At 45.5% G+C, this 25,365-nt stretch overlaps 3 protein-coding genes across 3 annotated transcripts in view; 2 read left to right on the forward strand and 1 right to left on the reverse strand.

Annotated features, from left to right (window-relative positions):
* The first annotated feature begins 1,045 nt into the window (after nt 1-1,045).
* Nucleotides 1,046-3,218, forward strand: CENPS (centromere protein S). The gene is made up of 5 exons (XM_023940227.2): nt 1,046-1,198; nt 1,284-1,407; nt 1,737-1,770; nt 1,992-2,058; nt 2,812-3,218. The coding sequence occupies exons 1-5, from the start codon at nt 1,067-1,069 to the stop codon at nt 2,965-2,967; spliced, it is 513 nt and encodes a 170-aa protein (XP_023795995.2). The 5' UTR covers nt 1,046-1,066; the 3' UTR covers nt 2,968-3,218.
* A 1,065-nt stretch (nt 3,219-4,283) lies between these two features.
* DFFA (DNA fragmentation factor subunit alpha) lies at nt 4,284-8,855 on the reverse strand. Its single transcript, XM_086860863.1, has 6 exons — nt 8,564-8,855; nt 7,621-7,782; nt 7,375-7,505; nt 6,464-6,653; nt 5,933-6,087; nt 4,284-5,248 (listed from the first exon to the last, which is right to left on the reverse strand). Exons 1-6 carry the CDS (start codon nt 8,853-8,855, stop codon nt 5,045-5,047), a joined length of 1,134 nt encoding a protein of 377 aa, XP_086716989.1. The 3' UTR covers nt 4,284-5,044.
* The window catches only part of PEX14 (peroxisomal biogenesis factor 14), an 84,542-nt gene continuing 68,022 nt past the window's right edge, over nt 8,846-25,365 (forward strand). Inside the window, exons 1-2 of the mRNA XM_023940575.2 lie at nt 8,846-8,927; nt 13,555-13,602. Coding sequence (XP_023796343.1) covers nt 8,892-8,927; nt 13,555-13,602 — 84 coding nt within the window. The 5' untranslated portion in view covers nt 8,846-8,891. The remainder of the gene's footprint in view (nt 8,928-13,554; nt 13,603-25,365) is intronic.

Genomic DNA, 25,365 nt, shown 5'->3' on the forward strand with positions numbered 1-25,365 from the left:
ACCCACAGCAGCATGCAAAGTTGACTGTATTTTATATCCTCTCCCTGCAATGCCAGTCATCTTCATGTTATAAATGAAATTAGACAACTAGGTCTATTAAATGAACAACAATTTAAGTAAAAATTAATACTATTTAGTAAAAAAACCCCAATTTAATTTGCCAGTAATTAAGTATGATTAAAACATAAGCAAAACCGACCAGGGTACAGAGAGGGCTCCTCACCCTACCTCACCTACAAAACAAAGCAATTTAAATGAAACTTATTAATGAATATGTATAAGCATATAGTATATATTTCCTCCCATTTTCAATTCTTAAATTATATGTCACTGTCCTTCATGGCCCATGCTTCACTTGTTGCTACGGGGTCTTCAGTCCTCTTTTGGTCTTTGGATGAAGGCTTGCACTCATCCTCGTCCTCTGGATAACCTCACAGCTTGCACGTGTGTACCAAGTGTTGTGTTATGTAAGTAAGCACCGTGTTCCAATAACTAGCCTTGCATTTCATAGTTAAAACCATAATTTCAGACCCTAGGCCTGAAGTAATTCCAGCTTGGTCCATCTCAAGGTCTATTCTGTCTTGAGACATTACTTATTTTAAAACTACATCCTGTATCCTATTTTTAACGTGTAATATCTGCAAAGGGTCCATCTGCCTTGTAACACCAATTCCCTTTATTGCTTTATAATAATAACTTTCCAAATAGTTACAATTGAGTTAGCACGAATCATCTCCATTTATCACATTCAGGACTTCTGAAAATTCACCTGGTGCCTAACCTTTTTATTTCACAAAATCTGTTAAATTTTGTGCTGTGCACACTGATTTTTGTATTAATTTTTGGCCATGTGTATTTCTGCTGAGACAGCTATTTAGTCACTAGTTGAATACCTGTATACGGTACATATACAGTATGTATATGTGAATTTCATACGGTGAATTTCAGTGTGAGGTACCTTTCAGCAGAGCAGGCAGAAAGACTCGGCAGTTCCATAAAACAAGTGCGGATGGCGGGCGGCAGCGCCGCTGCACGGCGGGGCCCGCGCCTCCCTCACAGCCCCGACATGGCGGCGGCCCCGCCCCGCGCGGGAAAGGCGGGAGATCGTGAGGGCGGCCATGGCGGCGGCCGGCGGCGGGAGATCGTGAGGGCGGTCATGGCGGCGGCCGGCGGCCACGAGCAGCAGCTGCTCGCACAGGTACGGGCGGGCCGAGGCCGAGCCGGCTTCGGGGGTTGGGGCGAGGCCGGTGTGTCACTGGCTGCCCCTGCCTTGCTCCCTGCAGAGGCTGAAGGCCGCGGTTCACTACACGGTCGGGTGCCTGTGCCAGGAGGTGGAGGAGGACAAGGACGTGCGGTTCAGCAAACAGAGCATCGCAGCCATCTCGGAGATCACCTTCCGGCAGTGCGGTACAGCGGGGTTACCTGCGGCTGCTCACCGCAGCGCCTGGGTCTGTGCAGGAGCCGTGGCTGGAGGCACAGGGCTTCCAAAATCGAACTAAATGTCACCGGGGCATTCTCTTGCATTATATTTTTTTAAGTACAAGAAATGCTAGTTCAACTTTTCAGACCTGATAAAAGCATTTATATGTATGAGGGAACATTGTGTAGCTACCTGCTTGTGTACGAGTGGTGCCTAATACCCAGCTATGGTCACCTCTCTTAATTGATTTGGATAACTTGTGTATCTCTTCCCACCCAGTATTTTAAAATATATGACATCTTTGTGTTTTCTCTAGAAATCTTTGCAAAAGACCTCGAAATGTTTGCAAGGTACGCACCGATTGTTACAAAGGTTTTCCGTTTTTTTGTGTTAGCTCCTAGATAATCTTTAAAACGTCTCTTGTAATTCAAGCTTTAAAGGGCTTGGCTGGCTGCTTAAATAGTGTCTGTAAAGTGATGAAATAGAAATTCCCTGTAGGTGCTTTTTGATCTTGGCCTCTTATGGTCAGTGTTGGCAAAAATGCTAAGGGGTGTTTTTTGATTTTATGCAGGCATGCAAAACGAACCACAGTCACGACAGAAGATGTGAAGCTTTTGACTAGAAGAAGCAATTCTTTGGTGAGATGCACTGTATTTTCTGTCTTGCAACATTGCAACACATGCAAACCAGTTAATTCCTAAAAGCATTTGAATGAAGGTTATACATGATGAAGCAACTGTTGCATAAGAAGTTTCACTGTCTTCCTGAGGTAGATAGGCACAATCCAGTAATTTCTAAATTTTCATCTTATTTTGCTTCATGCCACTCTGCCTCGTTGTGGTGAGGTGTAACACAGATCTGATTGCAGTTCAAGCAGCAGTGCTCTCGTTGCACCAGGCCTGCTGAAGTTCCAAGTTCAAAAGTGCAATAAGCAGACCCAGCATTGTGAATCATTTTGCTTTGTTCCTGGTGTGTTTCTTTGTTGCAGCCTCAATAGCTTGAGTCTGCCTCGGGGTGCTGAGTTAATACTGCTCGAGGTGCAGCATTAATACAGGCATCACAGAATCATTTTATTCCCTCCTGTGCTGATCTATATGATGTTCAGTGGATGAAACTCACTGATGTGTTAAGACATGCCTGTATGTGGATCCATGAAAAATGCTTTCAATACTAATTTTATTTTTATGTAAGGAGATTTTTTTCCTTTCCACATGTGATTTGAAGTACACAACAAGAACTTGTCTGAGAAACCAAAGTAAATGTTTTTTGGAGTCTGTCATGTTTCTTGTAATAAGAATTTGCCCTGTTAATTTCTCTTCAGTATTTCTTTCTAATGTCTTGTGAATTAATTAAGTTCCTCAGCAGAGTACTGATTAGCTTATTGTTCCCAGCTAAAATATATCACTCAGAAAAGCGAAGAGCTTGCATCAAGTAACATGGAGCAGAAAGAGAAGAAGAAAAAGAAGTCCAGTGCAGCTAAGGGAGAGAGAACTCCTGGGGAACAAGAAACAGCTGTGACTGAAAATGAAGATTCCAGCATGGCATGATTTATCTTTCGAGTAATGTTTCAGGACATTTTCTCTTACTATCCTAGAGAAACCAGACTTAGCTTATTCATCTTGCAGGTTAGCTCCAGTAATGAATCTTTAGGTTTTCAGGTGAATGCCACTGGATTTTTATTGTTCCAAAAATTAAGTCTGTCAGAATTCAGTAAGCTTACAGCCAAAATGCCTTAATTGCTCACAAAAGGTATCTGCTATTAAAATTAAAATACTTTAAATAAAGAGTTTGAAATAGACCATTTTCACTGAGCCATAACTCAGTATGTGCAACACCCTTCATTCTGCTACTTTATTTCTCTAGTAACTCTGACTTTTTCCTTGCTTCCAATTTTGCTATTTTTGCTCAGGCATTTTGCATATTTTGTTTTTAAGAAGCCATATCTCTTGCTCGTTGCCTTGACATGTAAAGTGTTTTTTGCTGTTTCCCCGCTGTGGCACTGCTGGGCTACAGTTGTCACTGCCAGTAATTCCCATTTTCAGGTGGCACCGTGGCTGCAGAGCAGCAGGCAGGGATCTCACGAGCCTCTGCTGGGCTGGCAGAGCCTTACCCAGTGCAAAGGAACTGTATGAGAATGAAAATAATTAGTCAAAGGAAGCAGATTTCTAGGGGTAGCACAGCCATCCATGCGATTGCAGAAAGACTGGAACATAAAAAGCTTGTACTAAGTCCCTGTTCAGAACACCAGGAAACCTTTTTACCTGCCATGGCCTATAATGTTATGATCTGAAAGTGTATATGGGCAGAAGCAAAACAGACAAAAAGTTGCCTGCAAGCTTCTCCCGTAAGTCCAGTCAATTCCCATCTGGGTAGCTTCACCTGAAGGTAGCCTGGGTAGTTTTGTTTATCAGCTTTAAGTCACTAAACTGTTTAGAATATTTATTAGTTGCACTAACTCTGACTATGCCATAGTTAAGCTGGGCTGTTGCATGCAGTGGGTTCACCTGGATGCCTGCTGTAGGAATACTTACCCTGGGCCATTTAAGGCTGTGCTAGATCAGAGGATGTAGCATGCTGCTACAAAACACATCTGTACCTACTAAAACTTTCTCAGAAGTTTCATTTCACTTGTCTGATTTTTTTCATAGACATCTTCTGTTCTCATATGAGAAGAGCAGATTGTGCCAGGTGAGAGTTCAAGTGCAGTCATCATGATGAACACACATTCTGCCTAAACATTTTGGATAAGTTAAAGACAGTACTTCTGCAATTTCTTCATCCTCTTTCTTTACAGCAATACTGTATTTATCAGCCCGTTCTTTAATTATAGCAGCTGGTGGAAATATCAAAACTAGTCCAACAGTAAGATTAAAAGGTTTTATTAATATTAGAAAAAAAGGCTTTAATAAATTTAAAAATAAGCCAGTTAATACAAAAGCATCATGATGCTACACTAACGATTAGGAGAACAAGACAGCAGTCCAAATGCAAGTCTTCTGTCACACAGCATTACAAAGCAATTATTTCCACCTTTACTGTGTTTTACATGATAGTTCTTACACAGCATCCAAGAGGCAGGAGTTCCTCACAGAAAAATCACTGAAGTTGAAGGACTTTGAATTTACTTTAACTGATTAAATCAGCGTGAGAATTCAAGTTCCTAGATCCCAGGCTGGAGCTTAAAGCCAGGCAGCAACTGGCTAACCCCTCTGCCCTGATCACTAACTGTGCCTCAAAGTGTCTTCCAGAGATCCTCCATCCTTTTTACACTGAAAATGGTAGGAGAAAAAAGTAAGCAAACTGCCTGGGGCTTCAGGAGTTGTATCCACATTATCAGATGGAAGCTGCTGGCTACCAACCATGTACTGAAAGCCAAACACTTAGATGCTGTGCTTAGCAATACCATTGTTCTAGCACTCTGCAAAAAGTCAAAATCCCTTTGCTTACACAAGTCAAATCACCAGAGGAGTTTAAGCCTCAGGACAATGTCCAGATTTTAGTTGTATGTGTGTATCTATAGCCAGACCACAGTATGACCAGCAAACTATGGTTCCCAGGATGTGTCTTTGCTTGTATTGATTCTAATGCAAAAGCAAAAGCTAAACTGCAAACAGCAATGCAGTCTTATTTTTTGCGTTTTGCAGTGGGCCAGTCCCCCCAGGGAAGCGTTTTCTTGCCCTTGGATGTGCTCCGTAGGGAATGCAGAGTCTGCACTTGTTTGAGGCGCTTGGAGAGCTCCTGATCACAGGCTTCCTGCAGAGCTCCAGCTTTCTGCTTGTCCCACCCCAGAGCCGAGGCCAGCGCTGCTACATCTTCCTTGGACACCAGCTGCAGCAAGACACATTATTAACAGTCTTTTCTAGTGACCCCCCTGGCCACTAGCCCTCTGCTGACATTAACAACAGCAGGAAACAAAGTTTAGTACTGGCACTTTGGGACTGGAGATCTTCCCAGCTTTCATCACCTATCCCGTGGGCTAGTGGATTTTCAATAATTTGTCAACACTCAGTGCTTGAAGCTCTGTTCAGGTGTTCAAAGGAAGAGAAAGCAGTTACATATTTTCTACAGCAGGGAAAATTAACAGTAGCAAGTTGACAGCTTAAAAGAACACCTTCCTAAATGGTTACAGTTTAGCTAGACTTTCCAATCTATATTTTCCAAAATAAGGAGGTTTTTGCTTTAATTTGGGATGTATAAAAGAAACACAGCTAGATATATAAGCATACAAAAAACCCCAAAGAACCGTGCTGGTAGGACTGCTGACTGATTTGTCAGAGACCAAACCCAAAATTATTTTGTGGCTTTTCAGAGCACAGAGTGTGTGGAACAATGTCAGCTGGCTGTTACAGAGGAGCTCCAAGCCAGGGAGAGTGTGACTGAGGAAGAGAAATTAATTAAACTTCAGCACTTTGAAACATATCTACTGACATGCAGCCTCCAGAAGCAAAGACAGTTTCCCCTATAGCCTCTCTTTCAGAGGGAGAGATTTATGGTTCTGTCATTCTCACCCACCTCTAGATCCTGACTGTCCAAGCAGAGCTCTGGAGCAGGTTTCTCTTTCAGAGAAGCAAGGACCTGGTCACTAAGTGCTGTTGTGGCTGAAGTATCTCTGCTGCTGGTACCTGTGTCAACCACATCCATCTCCTTCCCTGGTGCAGCCTTAGGTTCTGAAAATGAGCACAATCAGTACAGCTACTGACAAACACAGGACAGGAAAAGTACCCTGGACTGCTTTGATGGTTGTGAGATTAATAAAATATACATCCAATCTAGGTGCCTCCTGGAACTTAAGAAATCCATAATGTTAAGGAGGACTACAGGATCTAAGCTTTTCTCCCAGTATTCTGCTTTCAGGCTTTGCGAGAAATGTGACACGGCAGCAAGAGAGCTCTCTGGTCAGAGAATTCTTACACTATATACACTACACCTTCTCTTGCACCAACCCCATTTAACAGCAGCTGACCAAATTACTCACTCTATTTTATTTATTCCACTCGGCTAGGAGTTGAAAACCTCCTTCTCTAGCATATAAATGCTCCCTACCTGCAACTTTGCTTAAGATACTGTCTTCAGTTTTCAAGGCCTCCAGGTAGAGTTCTAGGAGCTGCCTTGACTGTCGCTCTTCTTCTCGTCTGTCCAGCACCTGCTGCAGAGTATCCTGCAGCACTTGGATTTTGGTTTCACTTTGGGCAAGCTCTTCAGCCAGGTCTGAGCGTGGCACATCAATAAGCACCTTAAAACATTGAGAGGGCTCCTGAGTAACTCATTTTGTGGCACTTATTGCAGTACAAACAGAATGTACAAACCCTCCTGAAAACAAGCATGTTCCACAAAGCTCCTTGTCATTGCAAGTCTATGACAAAGAGCCAAAAGGCATCCAAGAAAGTGTGGAATCATGTGCAATTTTAACAGAAATCTTGAAAACTAATGGCAAAGCACTACTTCACATGTGCATGGAAATATTCAAAGGAAAGGCAGTAGCCTAGCACCTGGGAAGCTGCAAATTGGGGAGGAAAAGGGACAGTTATTGTCATGCCTCACCACAGACAAGGTGTTGAGCAGTCAGAAACTTGAATCATTCAGCTCTGGAAAGTGACAGCAGTTCTTCAAACCTCTCTGAAGCAGACAGACCTGACCTGCTGCTCAGCCTCCCCTCTGGACATGTTACACCGGTGTCTGGCGTTAAGGAATGAGACAACCCCATATGCAATTTGGCCAAATCTCAACTGTTTCCCCTCCCAGAACTGGAAGAACACACAGGGAAGGATAGCTGGGGATTAAGAACACTCTTGGACACTTGACTATTTCCCTTCAAGGATAAGTTTGACTCTGGCAAGAGCCAAAAGCAGCAGCTGAATTAAGCCTGAGCTCTTGCTTATTGAATCTGTTCTCTGCTGAGATAAATGGTTGATGGGCAGATGCAAGGACATGGACTGCACATTTCCCCATTGTACCTGGAGGTCTTCTTCAGACATCAGGATGATATTGGACAGGTCATCCTTTAGCTGCCTGGCCAGTTGCTTCCACTTCTCAGCAGCACTGTCCACTTCATCCACAGACTCCGACAGCCAGGATGTTCCACTGTCTGACACAAGAGTCACCAGTTTCATGGGTCATTCCTGATCACCTGACACTGCCTAATGTCAGTAGATGTATTCTAAACACAGCTCCCCTTCCATGCTTCCTCACTCACAGCATACCTAAGCTTTTGCTGGTCCATTTCTCATCCTTGGCCAGTGCCACAAATTTTGTGTTAGATGGCAAACACAAGAAGTAATCTTCATCATCCACAATGGTCCCATCTTCTGCCAGTACCAAGGTGATGGGTTCCCGGGCCTTGTCAATAGCCAGAACACCACAAGCTGCAGAACAGAAAAAATACTTAACAAAACAATAGAAGTGTCACAGCACTGGCCTTCTATTACCTCCAGCACAAAGGACAGGCAACTCTCAGTGACTGAGGCTGGAGACCATAACCTGTGTCCTTACAGTGCTGCACATTAGCTGGGGCTCACAGTGGGTCCCAGCAGGTCCCACAGCAGGGTCCCACAGCGGGTCCCACAGCAGGGTCCCAGCAGGTCCCACAGCAGGTCCCATAGTGGGTCCCACAGCGGGTCCCAGCAGGTCCCACAGCGGGTCCCACAGCAGGTCCCACAGCAGGTCCCACAGCGGGTCCCAGCAGGTCCCACAGCAGGTCCCATAGTGGGTCCCACAGTGAGGTCCCAGCAGGTCCCACAGCGGGTCCCAGCAGGTCCCACAGCAGGTCCCATAGTGGGTCCCACAGTGAGGTCCCAGCAGGTCCCACAGCGGGTCCCAGCAGGTCCCACAGCAGGTCCCACAGCGGGTCCCACAGCAGGTCCCACAGCGGGTCCCACAGCGGGTCCCAGCAGGTCCCACAGCAGGTCCCAGCAGGTCCCACAGCGGGTCCCACAGCAGGTCCCACAGCGAGGTCCCACAGCGAGGTCCCACAGCAGGTCCCACAGCAGGTCCCACAGCAGGTCCCACAGCGAGGTCCCACAGCAGGTCCCACAGCAGGTCCCACAGCAGGTCCCACAGCGGGTCCCACAGCGAGGTCCCACAGCAGGTCCCACAGCAGGTCCCACAGCAGGTCCCACAGCGGGTCCCAGCGCGGCCGCCCCTCACCTTTGTCGCGCAGCTCCCGCAGGCAGGACGCGGCCACGCCGTGCTGCTCCGGCCCGTCCCGCCGCCGCACCACGCACCGCTTCAGCCGCGCCGCCATCAACTGACGTTCGGGAGTGCCGCAAGGGGCTTTTCCAGGCAGGGCAGGCGCTGCTGCCGCAGGACCGGCGCGGCCCGAGCGGCCCGGCCCGGCTGAGGCCGGGCACTCACGGCACCGGTGGCGTCCCCGCGGAACGCATCGCTGTGCCGGCGTTCGACTCGCCGTGCCTGCGGCGCGGCGGCGGGGGCGTTCCATCGGGCGGTTGGGGATGGACTAGCCACGCCTGGGAAGATGGCGGCCGCGGAGAGAGCGGAGCAGCCGGGGCAGGTGAGGGCGCCGGGCCGGGCCGGGGTCCCGGGGGTGCCGGGGGGCTCCGGGACCCTCCCCCGGACACCACGGGCTCCGTGCTGCACCTGGGCTCCGTGCCCTGTGCGAGCAGGGGCTGTGCGGGGCCGGCTGAAGGGTGTGCAGGCCGGGCCCAGGGCACAGGCGTGTTGGCATTGGGGATCTGTGTATGAAACTCATAAAGCACTTGAATAGGAAAAGAGTAAATACAAACACGGCCAGAATGAAAGGAGACACTGTGCAGCTGGGTTATAAAACCCGGGCTGAACTCGACGATCCATGTGGGTCCCTTCCAACTCAGAATATTCTGTTTTTCTGTGGCTAGTTAGACAGAAATCTTGTCTCTGCCTTGCAAATGCGAGGGACGGAAGGAGATCCTTGAGCCAAGAGCATAAAAGAGCAATGTAAGTTCAGTGGTTTGAGTGCTCGGGAAACACTAAAAGCTTAAGTTTTTTTTAGACTGGGATATGAAATGAATGGGGCAGCCACAGGAAAAAGAAGTGCGATGGAGTTGTATATAGTATATATTCTTATTTGCTTGAAGGCCTCCGAGCTGGATTCTGTGTGATGTAGGTGTGATGTAGGTGTATAGCGTGTAGGCTTCCTCTCACTCACTGTCCTGTTCATGATCTAGAGTCACTTGTATTTCACTGCAAGCTCAACCCACCTCAGATTCCTTGATCTCCTGGAGCTCTCTCATCTCACCACTCTCCCAGACAGGTTCCTGAGTTGTGGTGCCAATGGGATTTGGTAAAGTCCCACTCCAGCAGCAGGAGGGGAAAGGTCTATGTGAGCAACTGGGAAGAAAACAGAGCAGCTGCCAGTGACACATTGTTACGTGCAGTCACTCAAGTCTGTCCAGATTGGGCAAAATCACCATGAACCTCTCTGTTGATCCCTTTGTTTTGGACTGAGGAGGGTGAGTTTGTGGGGGAGGCTATTGAACTGAAGTGAAGCAGAAATAAATTACATAAAATGGGTACTCTTGGCTAACCAGCCCAGATCTGGGTTGTGAAAGACCAAGTTACCAAACTCACGGGAGGCAGGGCAGCTTTGCATCACCCAGGTGTTTTCATCAGCCCCAGTCTGAGGTGCAGGTGTTACTGTCCATCCCTCACACTTCAAGTGAATGCTTCCAGAGTGAGGAAACCTGAAACAATCTGTGGCTGGTCCCTCAGGCACCTCAGCAGTCTGCTGGGCGGGCAGTTTCTGAGACAGAAATCTGGTTGATTGGCAAATGTGGTCGCCTAAAAAACATTCAGATTCCTTTGAGTTTGGATATTGCATTTTCCCACTGCACACTTAAACCCCCCACATTTATGTTGCTTTACCTCAAAATAAGGTTCAATGTTTGGAAGTGGGGAAGTCTTGCTTTTTAACAGGCCTCATAAATGTAGCCAGAGAACACTCTAGGTTTTAAAGGTAAAGATGAAGAATCAGATTCTGTCCCATTGTGTGCAGCAGTGATGGATCCTCAGGCCAGAATGAGTAACTTGAACCCCTTCTGGTGTCTGCCTGCAGCAGGCATGCGAGGACCCTCCGGCCCAGCCTCCGGGCAGGGCAGTGGTCAGCACCTCTGGGCAGGGCAGTGGTCAGCAGCCCCTGGGCAGGGCACTGGTCAGCAGCCCCTGGGCAGGGCAGTGGTCAGCACCTTTGGACAGGGCACTGGTCAGCACCTCCGGGCAGGGCACTGGTCAGCACCTCCGGGCAGGGCACTGGTCAGCACCTCCGGGCAGGACACTGGTCAGCACCTCCGGGCAGGGCAGTGGTCAGCACCTCTGGGCAGGGCACTGGTCAGCACCTCTGGGCAGGGCACTGGTCAGCAGCTTCTGGGCAGGGCACTGGTCAGCAGCTTCTGGCCCAGCTGTGGGACAGGGCACTGGTAGCAGACCCTGGGCAGGGCAGTGGCCCCCAGCCTTGGCACACCCCAGGAGCTGCTCTGTGCTGCAGGAGCCTCCTCTGTCCCCTCATGTGCCAGTCAGGGGGCTTAGGGCTGCTCCTGCTTCCCCAGCCTGGCCATGCCTGCTGGACAGGACAGGTGTCCCCAACCATCAGAAGGTGTCCCAGCCCACGGCAGGGGTTGCAATTAGAGGATCTTTAAAGTCCCTTCAACCTAAACCATTCTGTGATTCTGTAACTCTACCATGTCCTTTGGGTCTTACACTGCTGCACATTCCTCAGGCAGAACTCTGAGAAGTGTTCAGTGCTCTCACATTCTGGGGGCTTGGATGGAATTTTGAGACAGTCTTACAGCTTTGCCTGGAAAAAGGGGATGTGATTGAAGGTTATAGAGTACAGAGGGTGACTTTTCAAGGAGACAGTTTTGGAATTAAACAAACCAATGAAAATATCTTTCCAAGTCTCACAAAATGTAGATACCGCTTCTCTTACACAACCGTTGCAGTTTTGACACTGTTGTCAATGCTTGTTGAAAGTTATCCCCGTTGCACTCCTAACATTTAGGGAATTTAATAAAATACTTTTTGTTTATTTATTGCCAAGCTTTCAACATGAGGCCCTGAGTAGTGGCACTGCCTCACTTAACATGTTTATGTTTGGGCTCCGTCATGTTTGCTATTACAAATCAAGTTAATTTAGATGCTGAAAAGGGAGTGTCAGATGTCTTATGGCTTATTATCTATTTTTCTTAGTTTAATTTTCTCATTCTCATGAATTAATATATCGCCTCAAGCAATATGGGGAGAGGGGAGTACTGCAGCTCGAATCAAATCATCTATGTTGATAGAATTGTGTTCTAAAGGCAATAAATATTTCTACCAGAGATTTTAAAATACTTTGTTTTGTTTAGAAATTATATTCCTTGGGCCTGTAGCAATGTCTTTACTAAAAATAAGCAAAAGAAAAGATCCCGTCTTTCTGTTACTGTATTTTTATAGTAAAAGAAAGAGAAGAGCAAGATGATGGTGTAGCCTGTGAACAAGACAAGGAATTTTAGATTTGTCTTGGCTATTGGTGTTTCTTAATGCTAAATACTTTGCTCTGGGAATTTCCTGAGGATGTGAATTCAGTGGTGGATCCTTCCTTCCTTCCTTCCTTCCTTCCTTCCTTCCTTCCTTCCTTCCTTCCTTCCTTCCTTCCTTCCTTCCTTCCTTCCTTCCTTCCTTCCTTCCTTCCTTCCTTCCTTCCTTCCTTCCTTCCTTCCTTCCTTCCTTCCTTCCTTCCTTCCTTCCTTCCTTCCTTCCTTCCTTCCTTCCTTCCTTCCTTCCTTCCTTCCTTCCTTCCTTCCTTCCTTCCTTCCTTCCTTCCTTCCTTCCTTCCTTCCTTCCTTCCTTCCTTCCTTCCTTCCTTCCTTCCTTCCTTCCTTCCTTCCTTCCTTCCTTCCTTCCTTCCTTCCTTCCTTCCTTCCTTCCTTCCTTCCTTCCTTCCTTCCTTCCTTCCTTCCTTCCTTCCTTCCTTCCTTCCTTCCTTCCTTCCTTCCTTCCTTCCTTCCTTCCTTCCTTCCTTCCTTCCTTCCTTCCTTCCTTCCTTCCTTCCTTCCTTCCTTCCTTCCTTCCTTCCTTCCTTCCTTCCTTCCTTCCTTCCTTCCTTCCTTCCTTCCTTCCTTCCTTCCTTCCTTCCTTCCTTCCTTCCTTCCTTCCTTCCTTCCTTCCTTCCTTCCTTCCTTCCTTCCTTCCTTCCTTCCTTCCTTCCTTCCTTCCTTCCTTCCTTCCTCCCTCCCTCCCTCCCTCCCTCCCTCCCTCCCTCCCTCCCTCCCTCCCTCCCTCCCTCCCTCCCTCCCTCCCTCCCTCCCTCCCTCCCCTTCCTCCCCTTCCTCCCCTTCCTCCCCTTCCTCCCCTTCCTCCCCTTCCTCCCCTTCCTCCCCTTCCTTCCCTTCCTTCCCTTCCTTCCCTTCCTTCCTTTCCTCTCTTCCTTCCTTCCCTTCCTTCCTTCCCTTCCTTCCTTCCCTTCCTCCCCACAGGTTGTGGCAAGTGATCCCAGAGAATCCCTGCCCACCTGTGAGGTCTGGCTGGGTCCTGGTGATGATCCTTATTGGGAAGCAGATGAGTTACAGTATATTTGAGTTTCTGGCACCCTCTTGTGGTAAATACTTATTTTATCTATATTATTTTTGTGTCTTTTTCAAATGGGAAAAATAAATACTGAGATACTTTGAAGGTGAGGTATATGCATCAAAATGAGGACTACAATTGGAGGACAAAACTTAATCTCTTAATTATGGGAGGCAAGGATAGTCCTGGTGAGTTTGTGAGGTTTAGGTAAATCATGGTTGTTTGGAAATCTTCAGAAGAACGGTTCAGAAAACAAAGGGTGCATTACTGGATCCTGGAAATGGGAGAAGTATTTAAGAAATTGTGTTTGGGTGGTCACTACTCTTATGCCATCTCTCAGGAGTCTTGCTGCGTTTTTACTGCTGACTCCTTAAAATCAGTTCTGCAGATTCTGTTAATTCCCTTGTTTCAAATGGGGAATTAATACTTTTTTCTGTGGATCTGACCTTTTTGTCTTCGGTACTCCACAGAACTGCTGCTGCTAGCACAGACAAGTGTGCCTGCCTGAGTGCTGCTGACAGGATCCTTCCAGATGAGTGTTTCTGGTGGTGTCCATGCGGTGGCAATGTGACCTCACTCTTTCTGTCTCTGCTTCACAGGCTGGCTCCTGCCCTGCCACTGAGAACGCTGCGTCTCGGGAGCCGCTGGTGAGTTCCTCCAGAGGCAGCACAGCATTTCTTGTTGATAATACATGAGTTTTGTCTTTGCCACATCGTCTTTCAGCGTTTGTTCTGCTTTTCTGAGGAGCTGGTGCTTTGTGGAAAAGGGGTAAACAGCAAGGTGTCCGTGCTGTTCTGAATTCTGATGTGTGGCCACAAGCTCCCTCGAGCCGGGGTGAGACACGGCTCACCTGGCCAGGGCCTGTCCCAGCGTGTGCTCAGAGCCTCTTTAGAAGAGGCTGAGGAGAGCCCTGTGCAACAGACCCACAGTGCTGTACTCTCACAAAAACCCCTCTGCTGCTCAGAGACCTCATTCAAGCTGTCTTCATATTCAGAAGCACTCAGAGCGAGCTTAGAAATATTTGTCAGCTGGCAGTGCATGTAATCCAATGTTTTTACTCTAGAAGCATTTTGGAAAGGGCTCTGGGATTTTTTGTGTATGAGGATAACTAAGAGGACCCTGTTTTGTTTGCTCTTTTATGGTGATGCAGAGTGGGAAGTGAGCCACTACTCCTGGAGCTGCAGTATATGGTTTTTTACAACCTTGGTTTTTTTTTCCTTCCTTCCTCTTCAGACATCTATAAGTCAGCCAAAACCTTGACAAAATTCTTAGCCAGTGCTTTTGTACTAAATATATAAATCTCTAAATTTCTTCTCAAGGCAGATTCTAACATTACCTTAGGTGTAATTAATTTCTTACTGTATATGTGACTGCAGAATTGCTCAGAGGAAGCATATAGCAGTTGTATATCTTTCTGTTTGGGTGGATATTCTTATTACATGAAATTATTTATGCACTTCAACATAAACTTTACTCTCATGACGGTGAGTCTAGCATGTGAGCTAATTAGAGCCCTCTGAAAGGAGGAGGTTTCCTTCTTATTTTTTCATTAACTTTTTAAGAATAATAAACTCTTATGGTCTTTGTCACGTTTGTTTAGGAATTCACGTTTGTTTAGGAGTCATTATTGCTTCCATCTGCTCCTCTGTAGACGCCTTATTAAATGAGCAGCTCAGCTCTGTGAGCCAGATGACCTGACTTCCACCATCCTGCTGTGGCTTCCCTGTGGCCAGGATCGTGCATGCTGCCTTCCACACATGCAGGACATCCTGGCCCATAAACCAGACTCTCAGGCACATGGGGCCGTGTCATAAAAGTGTTCAGGGAAACTCGGGAGAACCGTGGCACAAATCCAGCAGTCTGCTCTGTGGGGGGCTGTGTGCCCCAGGTTATCCTCCTGGACTTCACATTTGGTGGGAAGCACTTGAGGAGCCCAGAGGAGGCAGGAAGGAGTCTCATGACCAAATTCTTCTCTGCACCCCCTCAGTGTTTTTGACCTTATTGGTGAGTGGAAGGATTCAGTGCTTCGCAGGACAGACCTGTTTGGATCACACCAGCACACAAGAATGAGAAAGCAATAGAATTAAAACAGCTTGTATTGTATCAGCAGAAGTTGTTACAGTCTCAAGCTAGTTTTGTGTTGGATTTGTGATTCTGATGGACACTATCCTGCAAAGTGCTAAATGCTGCACCTTGCCCTGTGCATGGGGACACTGTCTTCTGCCTACCCTGTAGCTCTGCCTACAGCCTGCTGCTTTCAACAGGAACCCAAGAGAAGCCAGGATTCCTAGATGTTTGCACAAGGACTTCAGCATTCTGCAAGATCCTGTAGCAGACCCAGTCTGACACATCAGCTTGTATCCTACATTTCGGTCTTCCAGGGTACCTTGCGAAGGTTTATGGCCTTCCTGAGGCCCTCAGAATGCAGCTCTACAAACTCATGTCACAATCCAAACTGCTCTTTCTCCCACCCACTTTTGATATTTTGAGCCACCAAACTGGAGACTCCACAACCATGCCATTAATCCCTCGAGTTATCCGGTGTCCTTCCAGTAAAGTGTCCCAGCTGAAGAGCACTCCCCTAGCAGGAGGTCAGTGTGCTGGAGCAGCGAGTGGGAGGGCTGGGGACAGCCATAATTCCTGCAGCAGAGCGGGCACTCATTTCCCTGGCTGTCGGTCGTGGCCCATTAAAATCTGCCGTGTAGCTCCTCAGTGGGAAGTGTAACCTTGTGTTCACAGAGTGTCAGCATCTCGCTCTGCTGCTGTTTACAGCCACGTTTGTCATCGGCAGCGCGGGATCAGCTTCTCCTTGAGTCCGGCTTATCTGAGCACTGCTGCGTCCCTGCTGCTTGGAGCAGCCACCTCTGATAAGCCTCTGAACACTTGTGGAATTGGAATAGCTTTGTTTTTTTACAGCCACTCACAGCAAAGTCCTGGGATGTGCAAAGCATGTACTCACATAGGACAAACTCTCTTTCAGTGAGGTTAAGCCAGTAGAAAATGAGGAATCTGTTTCCTTGGTCTGATATCTCTCCAGAATGTATTTAAATCATCTGTTTAGTTCTGTTTCTCACTAGCAGAGTCCTGTAGCTTTTTAACCATCCTGTGCTGCTTTTGAGGTGTTTTCAAGAGCTTGAATGTTTTTTCTGTTGGCCTTTGATTTCTGCTCAATCTGCTGCAGGCTAAACTGCAGCTCTGAAGGCTGTGCCTGTAAGAGCCTCCAACAGGAACCTGGGCTGTAGGGAGAACCTAAGGAAGGAGAGCTGTCAGTGAGGCCTTTCAATGGGCTGCTTGTTTGTTTGGGGTTTTTCTTCTGTCACAAATGTCACAAAGCATACTCATTCCCTAGCTGCTGCTTGGTATCTGGAAGAAGTACTAGCTGTAAATATGAAAGTACTGCTTGTAAATGTGAAACACTCTCTTGATTGCTCACTAAGTTACAAAATCCCTGGATCAGGATTCTTTTGCAGATTATTTAAATTTTTCTCTTTTATTTTTAGCATGCTCTGTTTCTTTCTGTTCCTTGCTGCAGATGAGAGCAGTTAACATTGAAATGTGGACATTTTATTCCTTTTTTTACAGGCTGTCGAAAGGTACAAGTTAACAAGAATTACTGCTGCCTCTATAACAATTATTGTAGAGTTTGTTGGAATGTGCTGGAGCCCTCGTGGCTTTTCCCCACCCTTTGTTAAATTGATTTTAAGATATTTAAGGGTCAGGGTAATGGCCAGAACACTTTTAACTCCCCTTTTTGTGCAAACATCACAGGGTACACTGCAGTGAATGACAGACAGTAGAATTATTAAATCCTTTCTGGTTTGTTGTCTCATTTTCCACCTTATCTGTTCTGTTAAGCTTCCTCTCAAGCAGAGTGTGAGTACAGAAAATTTCATTTAGGTTTCTGAGAAAGAAGCTTTGCAATTGAAATTTTACTTCTAGCTCTAACTGGTGTAATTAGAAGTTGGTGGAGACTGATTCTAACAAATACTGTTGTCTTTACCATTTGAACAAAACCATGAGTGGGAATGAGGAGAGGCCACAGACTTGTGTCACAAGATTTGAGAGAGCTTGTTGGGGTTCATGTTAGTTAAGAGTACTCAGAGTATGCTTTTTTTATAAACAAATCATTGGGCAAATTGAGAATCCATGGCCGCCTTCTTACGAAGGGGTAGATGCTCTTTCTGCCCTGTCAAACCTTACAGAAAATGAGATACATGAGAGTTTTTTTAATTTTTTCTTTGCCTGAAATTGCTGTTTGAAATGAAATCAAGAATGGTATTTTCACTGAAAAACATGTACCTTGTTTTCTGGAACACGTTCTTTAGCAAAGGATACCTTATAATATCCTTATCTTTTCTTTTACATTTCAAAGTAACTTATTTAGAGTTGTAGAAAATTAAAGTGTTTTGTTGGGGTTTTTTTTTTGGTTTTTTTTTTTTTTTTTTTTTGGTTTTTTTTTTTAAAGAAGATTTTTTTTTTCCCAGAAATGATGTGAGGGGACTGGAGTGTGCTGGAGGGACACTCCCCATCACACTTCTGTTTTCCATTTTCCTGCCCTTTATTGTTTAAGACAAGATTTATACCTGTGTACTGTACAAATTTTCCATCTGCCACAATGGGTTTGTTCCTAGTGGTGGCGTACACTGAATGATTCTCTAAAAGTAAATCTATCCAGAGGGGATTTCCAGACAGCCAGAGTCAGTAGGCAACTAACTTACAGCCCCCAGGGAAACATTAGTCAGGGTAATTTAGCACTGTCAGGAGAGGGAGGGAGGGAGACCAGCTCCACCACCTCCCACCCTGGAAGGAACCTCTGATGCTGCTGCAGTGGCTCTGGGGAGGTTCTGCAGGTGCTGCTGTGGCATCTCAGCGCTGGCCAATAATTCCAGCAGGCTGTGAAGGGCAGTTCCTGTGCAGATTTTGGGTTTATTGGGCCACGAACAGGGAGCCAGAGCTGTGTGACTGCCACGCACAATAACCTTTGGTTTGCTGCAAAGAGAGCTCCGTGATTTACTAAGCAGAGCTCTCTTGTGTTTGACCTTCTGATAAGTTCAAGATTATTGGGTTTTGCCTGTTTTTCTCTCTTTCTTCTGGGTGTTCATTGACTTCTTTCATTGTCCATGCAAAGTGTACTTGCTTAATCTGTCGATTCCTTTTACTCTGTTGATTTAGACAAATGTATTAATGTGTGCCAAGTACACAGATGCAAATTGACTCCCTGAGCATAGTTAAAGGAACACTGTCATACCAGGTTAAACAGCCCATTTGAGGTCAGTGGAAAAGTTTGGAATTCCTTTCAATCTCAAATTTAAAAGAGGATAGACTGTAATAGTTTGGGATATAACTTGTATTATATATTAATTTATGAGAGTTAGAAACTTGGAGTAGTCACTGGCCAAAGCAGGTTTAAGACCAAATCAGCCTGTACAAAATGTCCTGGTGGCTCTGGCTGTCCCCAAGAGCTGACAGGTTAAATGACACTTCAGAGTGGTGGATGAGGCAGCACAGCCAGGATAGGGACAGTCTGTCACTGACAGGGGCATGAGTTAGTAGTTCATAATCTTTTTTGTGCACTTGTGCAGAAAAGAACTCTGAAAGCAATTCTTACTTGCTTTTCAGACAAACCCACATCACTGGTCAGAAGACTTTTAAAATGGTTTTTAAGTAGTTGTAATACTCTAAGTTGTTCTTTATGAACACACAAGGAAATTAAAGTACAGGGAGTTATGTTAGACTCTTCTCTAATGTTAGGTATGATTTGACTTCCAGAGATCCCAGGTCTCTCACTGAAGGTAAAATGGAAGTTACAGTGCTTTGAGACACTGGAAAAATACACTGGCACACAGGAAATACTGAATACTTGATATTTTCCTTTTGAAAAACCATTTTTTTAATATTCATGTGATGTTTTCAGGGTCTGCAGGTGCTACACCCACAAACAGTACTTTCCAGCTCATGTCCTGCTTTGCTGAGCACTTTGCTGTGTGCACCCCAGCTGTTGGCACGGGGGCACAGCAGAGAGGTACCTGCCCTGGTCATGGTTTTGGGATCAAGGTGGGATGAGGGCATCATTCCTGCTCCAGATGTGGGAGCTTTGCTATGTGCAGAGCAGCTTGTAGAGGGCAGCAATTGCCCATAGTTCTCTGTGCTTGAGGAGAGGAGGGAGCAGATGAAGGACTTCACCAGAGTGACTGGCTGCCTTTTCAGCTTCTTGAAATAACTTTATGCAGGAACTTGTTCTTTGGAGTGCCTCTTGACTCCACAGTATGAAATTCCTATTCTGAAAAATGTTGCTAGAGATTTTTAATTCCTCTCCTGCCTCTAACACCACTGGAGAGTTGGACTCCTTTTGCTCAGGCACTGCCTGTGTCATTGTTACTGCAGTCAAAAAGAGACTAGTGACAGCCTGGGAGACATATAAGATTATAGTTGCCTGCCTAAGATAACTTCCCTCATTTCTTGCCTTCCTCCTTCTTTCTTGGCTTTCATCTCCTACTTTTACCTGGGAGATCATGAAAACATTTGCTATGTCTGTGGTGTCTTTGTTGTGCCTCAGATATGTTCATCACATTAAAAGTGAGGTAGCAGGGGCACAAAATGCAGAATAGTCAAGAACCTGAAAGAACTTTCTCTAGAGCACACAGGAATACATTCTTCAGATTCTTCTGATGCCAGCACCTTCAGAACCAAGATTTGCCAAACTAGGAAGTTGAGAGCTGGTATAAATCTTGGATTTGGAATCCCTGACCATCAGACTTTAGAAGGAATTTTTACTGCTTTTCATATTTCTTGTATTTCTCCATGTATCACTTACACTGCAAATCCTTCTAAACAGCCTAACATTTTTTGGGTTTTTTCCTTGTTTTTGTTTTGTGTGCACATTTACATAGCACCTCTCTCTGTTACACTGTACAAACCTTGTCCTCTTCCCAGCTGTGGCCCTGTAACACACTTTGACAAATGTCAGTCTGGAAAAATAACAAAGAAAATATTGCATGGTTTTTTTAGTGAAATGATTTTACAGCTGCACAGAAGCAAGAGAGGGCACTCACAATATATGCACCTTCTTTACATGCTTCATCTTCTGGTTAGAGCAGAATTCTCCTCTGCTGCCAGTGTTTGGGTGTTTTGTCAAGCATCTGAATGTCCTGAATGATGGTATTCCTTGGGATACAGTTCAACAGTAAAGGATATCTTGCTGGAATGGAGATTCCCAGCTATACAGGGAGAATTTCCTGTGCCTTCCAGCTTGCTTCTGTTTGTTTTGTGTGCGATCCTGAGTGTTTCCTTTCCTCCTTAAGCATCTGCACCCTTCAGATGTTTGCAGACAGTTATCACATCATTTCTCCTTCCCCCCACCCCCATCCTGGTCTCTTAGCCAAGCTCTACATATTTAGCTCATTTAATCTTTCCTCATAAGTCAAGCCCATAATTGACAGCTCTGACACAGGGAGTCGCATTGGTTGCACATGCTGCCAACAGGATATAAATACTTTCTGTGCTGTGATTGAGAATTACAGACAAGACTGAGATGAGCCTGCCCCTGGCCCCCCAACACTGGATTTTTAAAAACCCCTTTCTTGACTCAGGTTGCCACAATTCCATAAAAATGGACTTAGTTTCCAGTCTGACAGTCAGCTGCCAAACACCCAGTAGGCCTCAAAGTAGTGGTGCCAGGTGCCTTGGGAAATTCATACTGGTGCCCCATGGGATTCCAGTCCAAATTCTTCTGGAGGTGCTGCTGTGTCCAGACTTCACCTGCCAGGCATGTGGGTGCCTCAGGCTGCTGAAGGCCAGTCCCTCTGGGAAGGCAGAGCTGAGCTCCCTGGGGGGAATGGCTCCTTCCCTGGCTGTGTCAGGGGAAGCTCAGGTGCCACCGTCCCGTGGGCACGGCTGTGGATGGGACTGAGGGTCTGGCTGGGACTGGCAGGAGCTGGCAGCTCTGAAAGGTGTTGTGCTGGAGGAGGAGGAGGTAGCTGTGTGTCCTTGCGTTGCCACACACAGATCTGTTTCCAGCTAAACCTATTTGGAGGATGCCTTGTAGGACCTGTCTCCTCAGGTTTGTTGCATTCTCCTGAAGATGATGGGTGAGCTAAGGAAAGTTGGGGAACTGGTAAATGAACTGCCTGGCTTCTAATGTGTGTTGTGTGAGGCTTCATATGCTGCAGCTTCCCTGGGGGCTGGTTCACAAACGTTACATGTATTATTGCCAAGCATGCAGCATAAAGAGAACATTTATGAAAGGGAATATCAGAGGAAACATTATAGCAGGGACCTTATAGCCTTTCCATTATTATGGTTTAAATCTTGACGTGGTCTTTATTTGCAATGACACTGGGACCAGTAAAAAGTGTTTTTTCTCTTCCCCTCCCCTTTCTCCCTCCTTTTCATTCTTTTCTTCCACATCCTGTTCTGAAGCTGTGGTGCAGAGATACAAATCGTTAAACATGTGAGTCCTCGGAGAGCCAGGTTTCAGTTTGTGTGGAATCATCCCCTTTTGACTCAGAACTTGGAAACCAGATGACTCACAGTGATGCATGTTTGTTGTTTTTAATAACTGTCATTTTGCAAAATATGGTCAAAGCTTCAAACCATGACTTCTGGAGTAGGGGTGGTGTGTATTTATTTTTAATTTGGGAGGCTATAAGCTGGAATGAGTTTGTTGCTGCAGTCTTCCCTTCAAATCTGAAGTAGAATTACAGCATTGAAAATGTGAAAGACTTTAGACACAATATTTTCCTGTTACCTGAAAAAAATTACTTTCTCAATCAATTACTTGGAAAGGCTCCAGGTGCCAAACATCTGGTGGGATTCTGGACCCCTGGTCTGTGTTTATGTTTTTTAATATATAGCCAAAGGGACGGGTTTCTTAAAAAGGAAGCAGTCAGATGTTTTGAATTTGCAGAGTTTTAAAAAATAAATGCAATTCCTGCTTTATCATTTCTCTTTCTAACAAAATTGTCATCTATTTCCTTTCACTTAAAGGAAGGTAGCAAATGTAGTATCTTAGCAGCAAAATTCTCTGTTGGTAAAATCTCATAGCGGTATGGAAAATACAAAAATACCCATTTAATTTTCTAGGGATTTATTACTGCTTGTGCTGCAGTTTGTAAACTCTAAGCTTAGTATTAAGTGCTTTATGACTTTTTTTTCGTGTTTTACTTCTTAATTTGCCTCAAGAAGTATTGTTGTAATTTGTTGAAGTTCTGCAGTATTTTTTTTTGCAGGTCAGTTAATTTGAAGTGTGGATTTACAGCCACTCCCTCCCAGCAGAGGGGTACCGGGATAAAATCTATCCATGTGAGAACTGGGTTTGACCTGAAGTGTAAAAGTGGCCTTGTGACCGAATTTGTCATGGCCTTGGGTTTTCCTCCAGTTCAATTCTCAGATTTGGGTGCTTTGTAACCATGTCTGTCATGATTTATATTATGGTCTGTTGCAATTGCTGTTGCACAATGAAGGGCTGTGCTCTAGTCCAAGAGAGGCAGACTCTCAGCCTACCTCAGCCTGTTGCTTCTTGTTAGAGAGTGAAAAAACAGCTACTGATTTAAACCAGAGAGCTTTGGATTCTACTTTTAGGCTGAGATGGGATAGCTCTCTGGTGGTAAAAGCACTAGAAAAAGCACATTGCCTTTACTCTGAGGAAACACACATCTATGTGGTGGCTACTGCTGGCCAGCTGTGGTCTGATTCCTTATCCCTGTCAGGAAAGAAATAGGTTTTGGTCTTTATTGTTTTAAAGTAAATGTACTTGCTTGTGAAAGATAGTGAAGTACTGGCTTTGGAGGCTTAAATTGTCCTCTCACTGCAAGCTTTGATAGCAGCAGAGGAGGATTCCCCACCATGGCACAGAGGGATGCCCCTCGTCCCCAAGAGATGAAACCAGAGTTCAGTCTCTCACCCATGTGGTGCCTGACTTCCCTCTGAAGCTGCCAAGAAGGATGCCAATTTTTCCATTTAGCTGACTGTATAGACCTTAAAAGGGAAGGTTTTAATGCAGTTGGCTGTAATATAGACTATTAAAGGGAAGTTATTTATTTTAACTGGCTGCTGTATGGATTATTACGAGGGCATTCTTTCAGCTGCAGCTGTATATTGACTGGTGGATGTGCTGGGCTCTATTGGTAGTAGCTGTCATATTGACTGTTACAGAAAAGATCTGTATTTAAGCCATAACACTGCACTGGGATCTCCCAGGCAGGATATTAATGCTAATTCATCTGCTCACCCCCTGCTGTGAGTGTTATTTGTTTAAATCTGTAGAATCCCACAGCGCATTTATATCCTCGCTAGAGTGAGCTCCGCTCCCTGTAATTATTTAACATTATATGCTGATATAAATTGTAACAGTTAAAGAATGGTAATGAGTAGCAAAAAAACACAAACTTAACCTTAGAAATGGCAGAGTCAGCTCTTAAAACAACAGCCAGCAACTTTCACTGTTCCCTGTCTTTTCCCAAGTCCATATGCACAATATTGTGCATACATTATGTGTGTGCGTGTGTGTTCATGCTCGCACTGGCAGCGGTGCCAGGCAGGGCTGTAATTATGCAGAATGTACTGTGAAACTTATGCACACTCTTAATTACATACAGTGCCTACGTACAGCAAGTTTTATCTCTCTGCAGCTCAGCTCCTTGATGAGTTGCTCTGATAGGTGATTGGAGTTGGGGCCACCGCGTCGACAGAGGGAATGGAACCCCTGGATTCTCCTCCCAGGGAATTGTGTCCCAAGGTTAAGCTGAAAGCCATCGGGTGTCACTGTTGCTCTGTGTAGGCTCAGCTGGCCGTGGATTTGTGTGGCAGTTAAAACTGGACTTTGGAAGTAGTATTTTTGGCTATAAACATCCAAGGCATTTACACATAATTTATATATGAAGTGCGTGTCCATACACACCATTTAAGGATGGGCGGAGTGAGCAGAGGTGGCTCTGTTGTGTGTTAGCTGACTTTTTTCTTTGCAGTTTCTGTTGCCTCTTCCAGCATTTGTGTCCCAAAATGCTGCACAGGATGGGCAGCTACAGCTGAATAGCTCTGCATTCTGCTCTGGGAGTGACTGTGGTTCAGCAGTGGAGATGACCTGATTTCTGTATGTAATTTGCCTGTGAACATTAACCTGTGAGCAAATTTTTGGATTTATGATGTGACAACTGTGGTGTAGAAACAGCACAATTATATTCAGTTTAGATTTCTTAAGAGCTTGGGAACTACAGGGATTAAAAGGTACTGTAGACATTTTTAAGCTGTAATATGCGTGTCAAAACTCATTGAAAAATCAGGTTTGCATTCAAGTGGTTCATCAGGAACATAAAAAAAAATTCACCAACTTAAAATGGAGATGACAGAGAAAAGCCATGTAAATAGCAAAGAAAATGTGTTTTAAAAAGACTTTACAGTCTGTGTCCTTTCTGATTTCAGGTAGGGAGTAGAAGCTGGAGTAAGAGGAGCTGAGCTTGTGCTTGATTTGCAGAGTAGCGTGATGGTCGGTTGGCCTGCGTTGGCAGCATGGACCTGTGCCAGCCTACACCACAATTCATACTGTGTCAGTTTAATAAATGCACTACTTAAATTATGAAATTACAAAAGAAAAAAGAGAATGCACTTATTCAGACTCTTAATACATTAAAAATAAGGCATTAAAACACTGCCTTTTTTTTTTCCCTTCCAGAATCAATAATGAACAGGAAGGGTTGTAGACATTAACAGTCATGGACATTCAAGCTCTTATACATAAATTATCTCAGAAAAATGCACATACGACTTGAATAATGTAAATACATTAATGCATTTAATAATTTAAACATTAAAGCGCATTCAGGAATTCGTGGCAGAAGCTGTTCTGAGATAAGGAACGGTCCTGGAAGTTGTGTGTCCCGAGATCGATGGCTGGCTTCTCCTTGAGAAAACTCCCTGGGGAAGTCAGGCTGTGCAGCTCCAGTGATTGCCTGTCCCAAGAAATCCCAGGGCATTACCGGCTCTTCTGCCTTCCACCTCCTCTTCTCTCCCTACCACGTTCGCCAGCGCTTCCGTACAGGACGTCTCAGGCTCCACAAAAGGCCAGGGTGCACTTTGACATTTTGGGTTTTTCTGTGTGGACTGCAGTTTGTCTGGAAGTTGGGTGAAACAGCTCCAGAGAATGAAAGTTGATAAGACTGTCAGTTGGAGAGAGCGAAGCTTGGGGAAGCACTGAGCTCCAGGTATGCTTGGCCCTTTCTTGAAGCCCTGAAAATCAGAAGGTTGGCTCCAGTGTAATGACACTTGTTCTGTCCTTGTTCCTCTGCTCTTTGGATTAAACCACCTTCAGCACTGCAGAAGCACTAACAGGAACACCCAGATCCCCTCACGCAATGCATTTTCCTGATGATTTTGAGCTGTGCTGTTTTTGCTGATGTGATTAAATTTGGAAGGTG

Source organism: Cyanistes caeruleus, chromosome 22 (assembly GCF_971803275.1).
Source record: "Cyanistes caeruleus chromosome 22, bCyaCae1.hap1.1, whole genome shotgun sequence".
NCBI lineage: Eukaryota > Metazoa > Chordata > Aves > Passeriformes > Paridae > Cyanistes > Cyanistes caeruleus.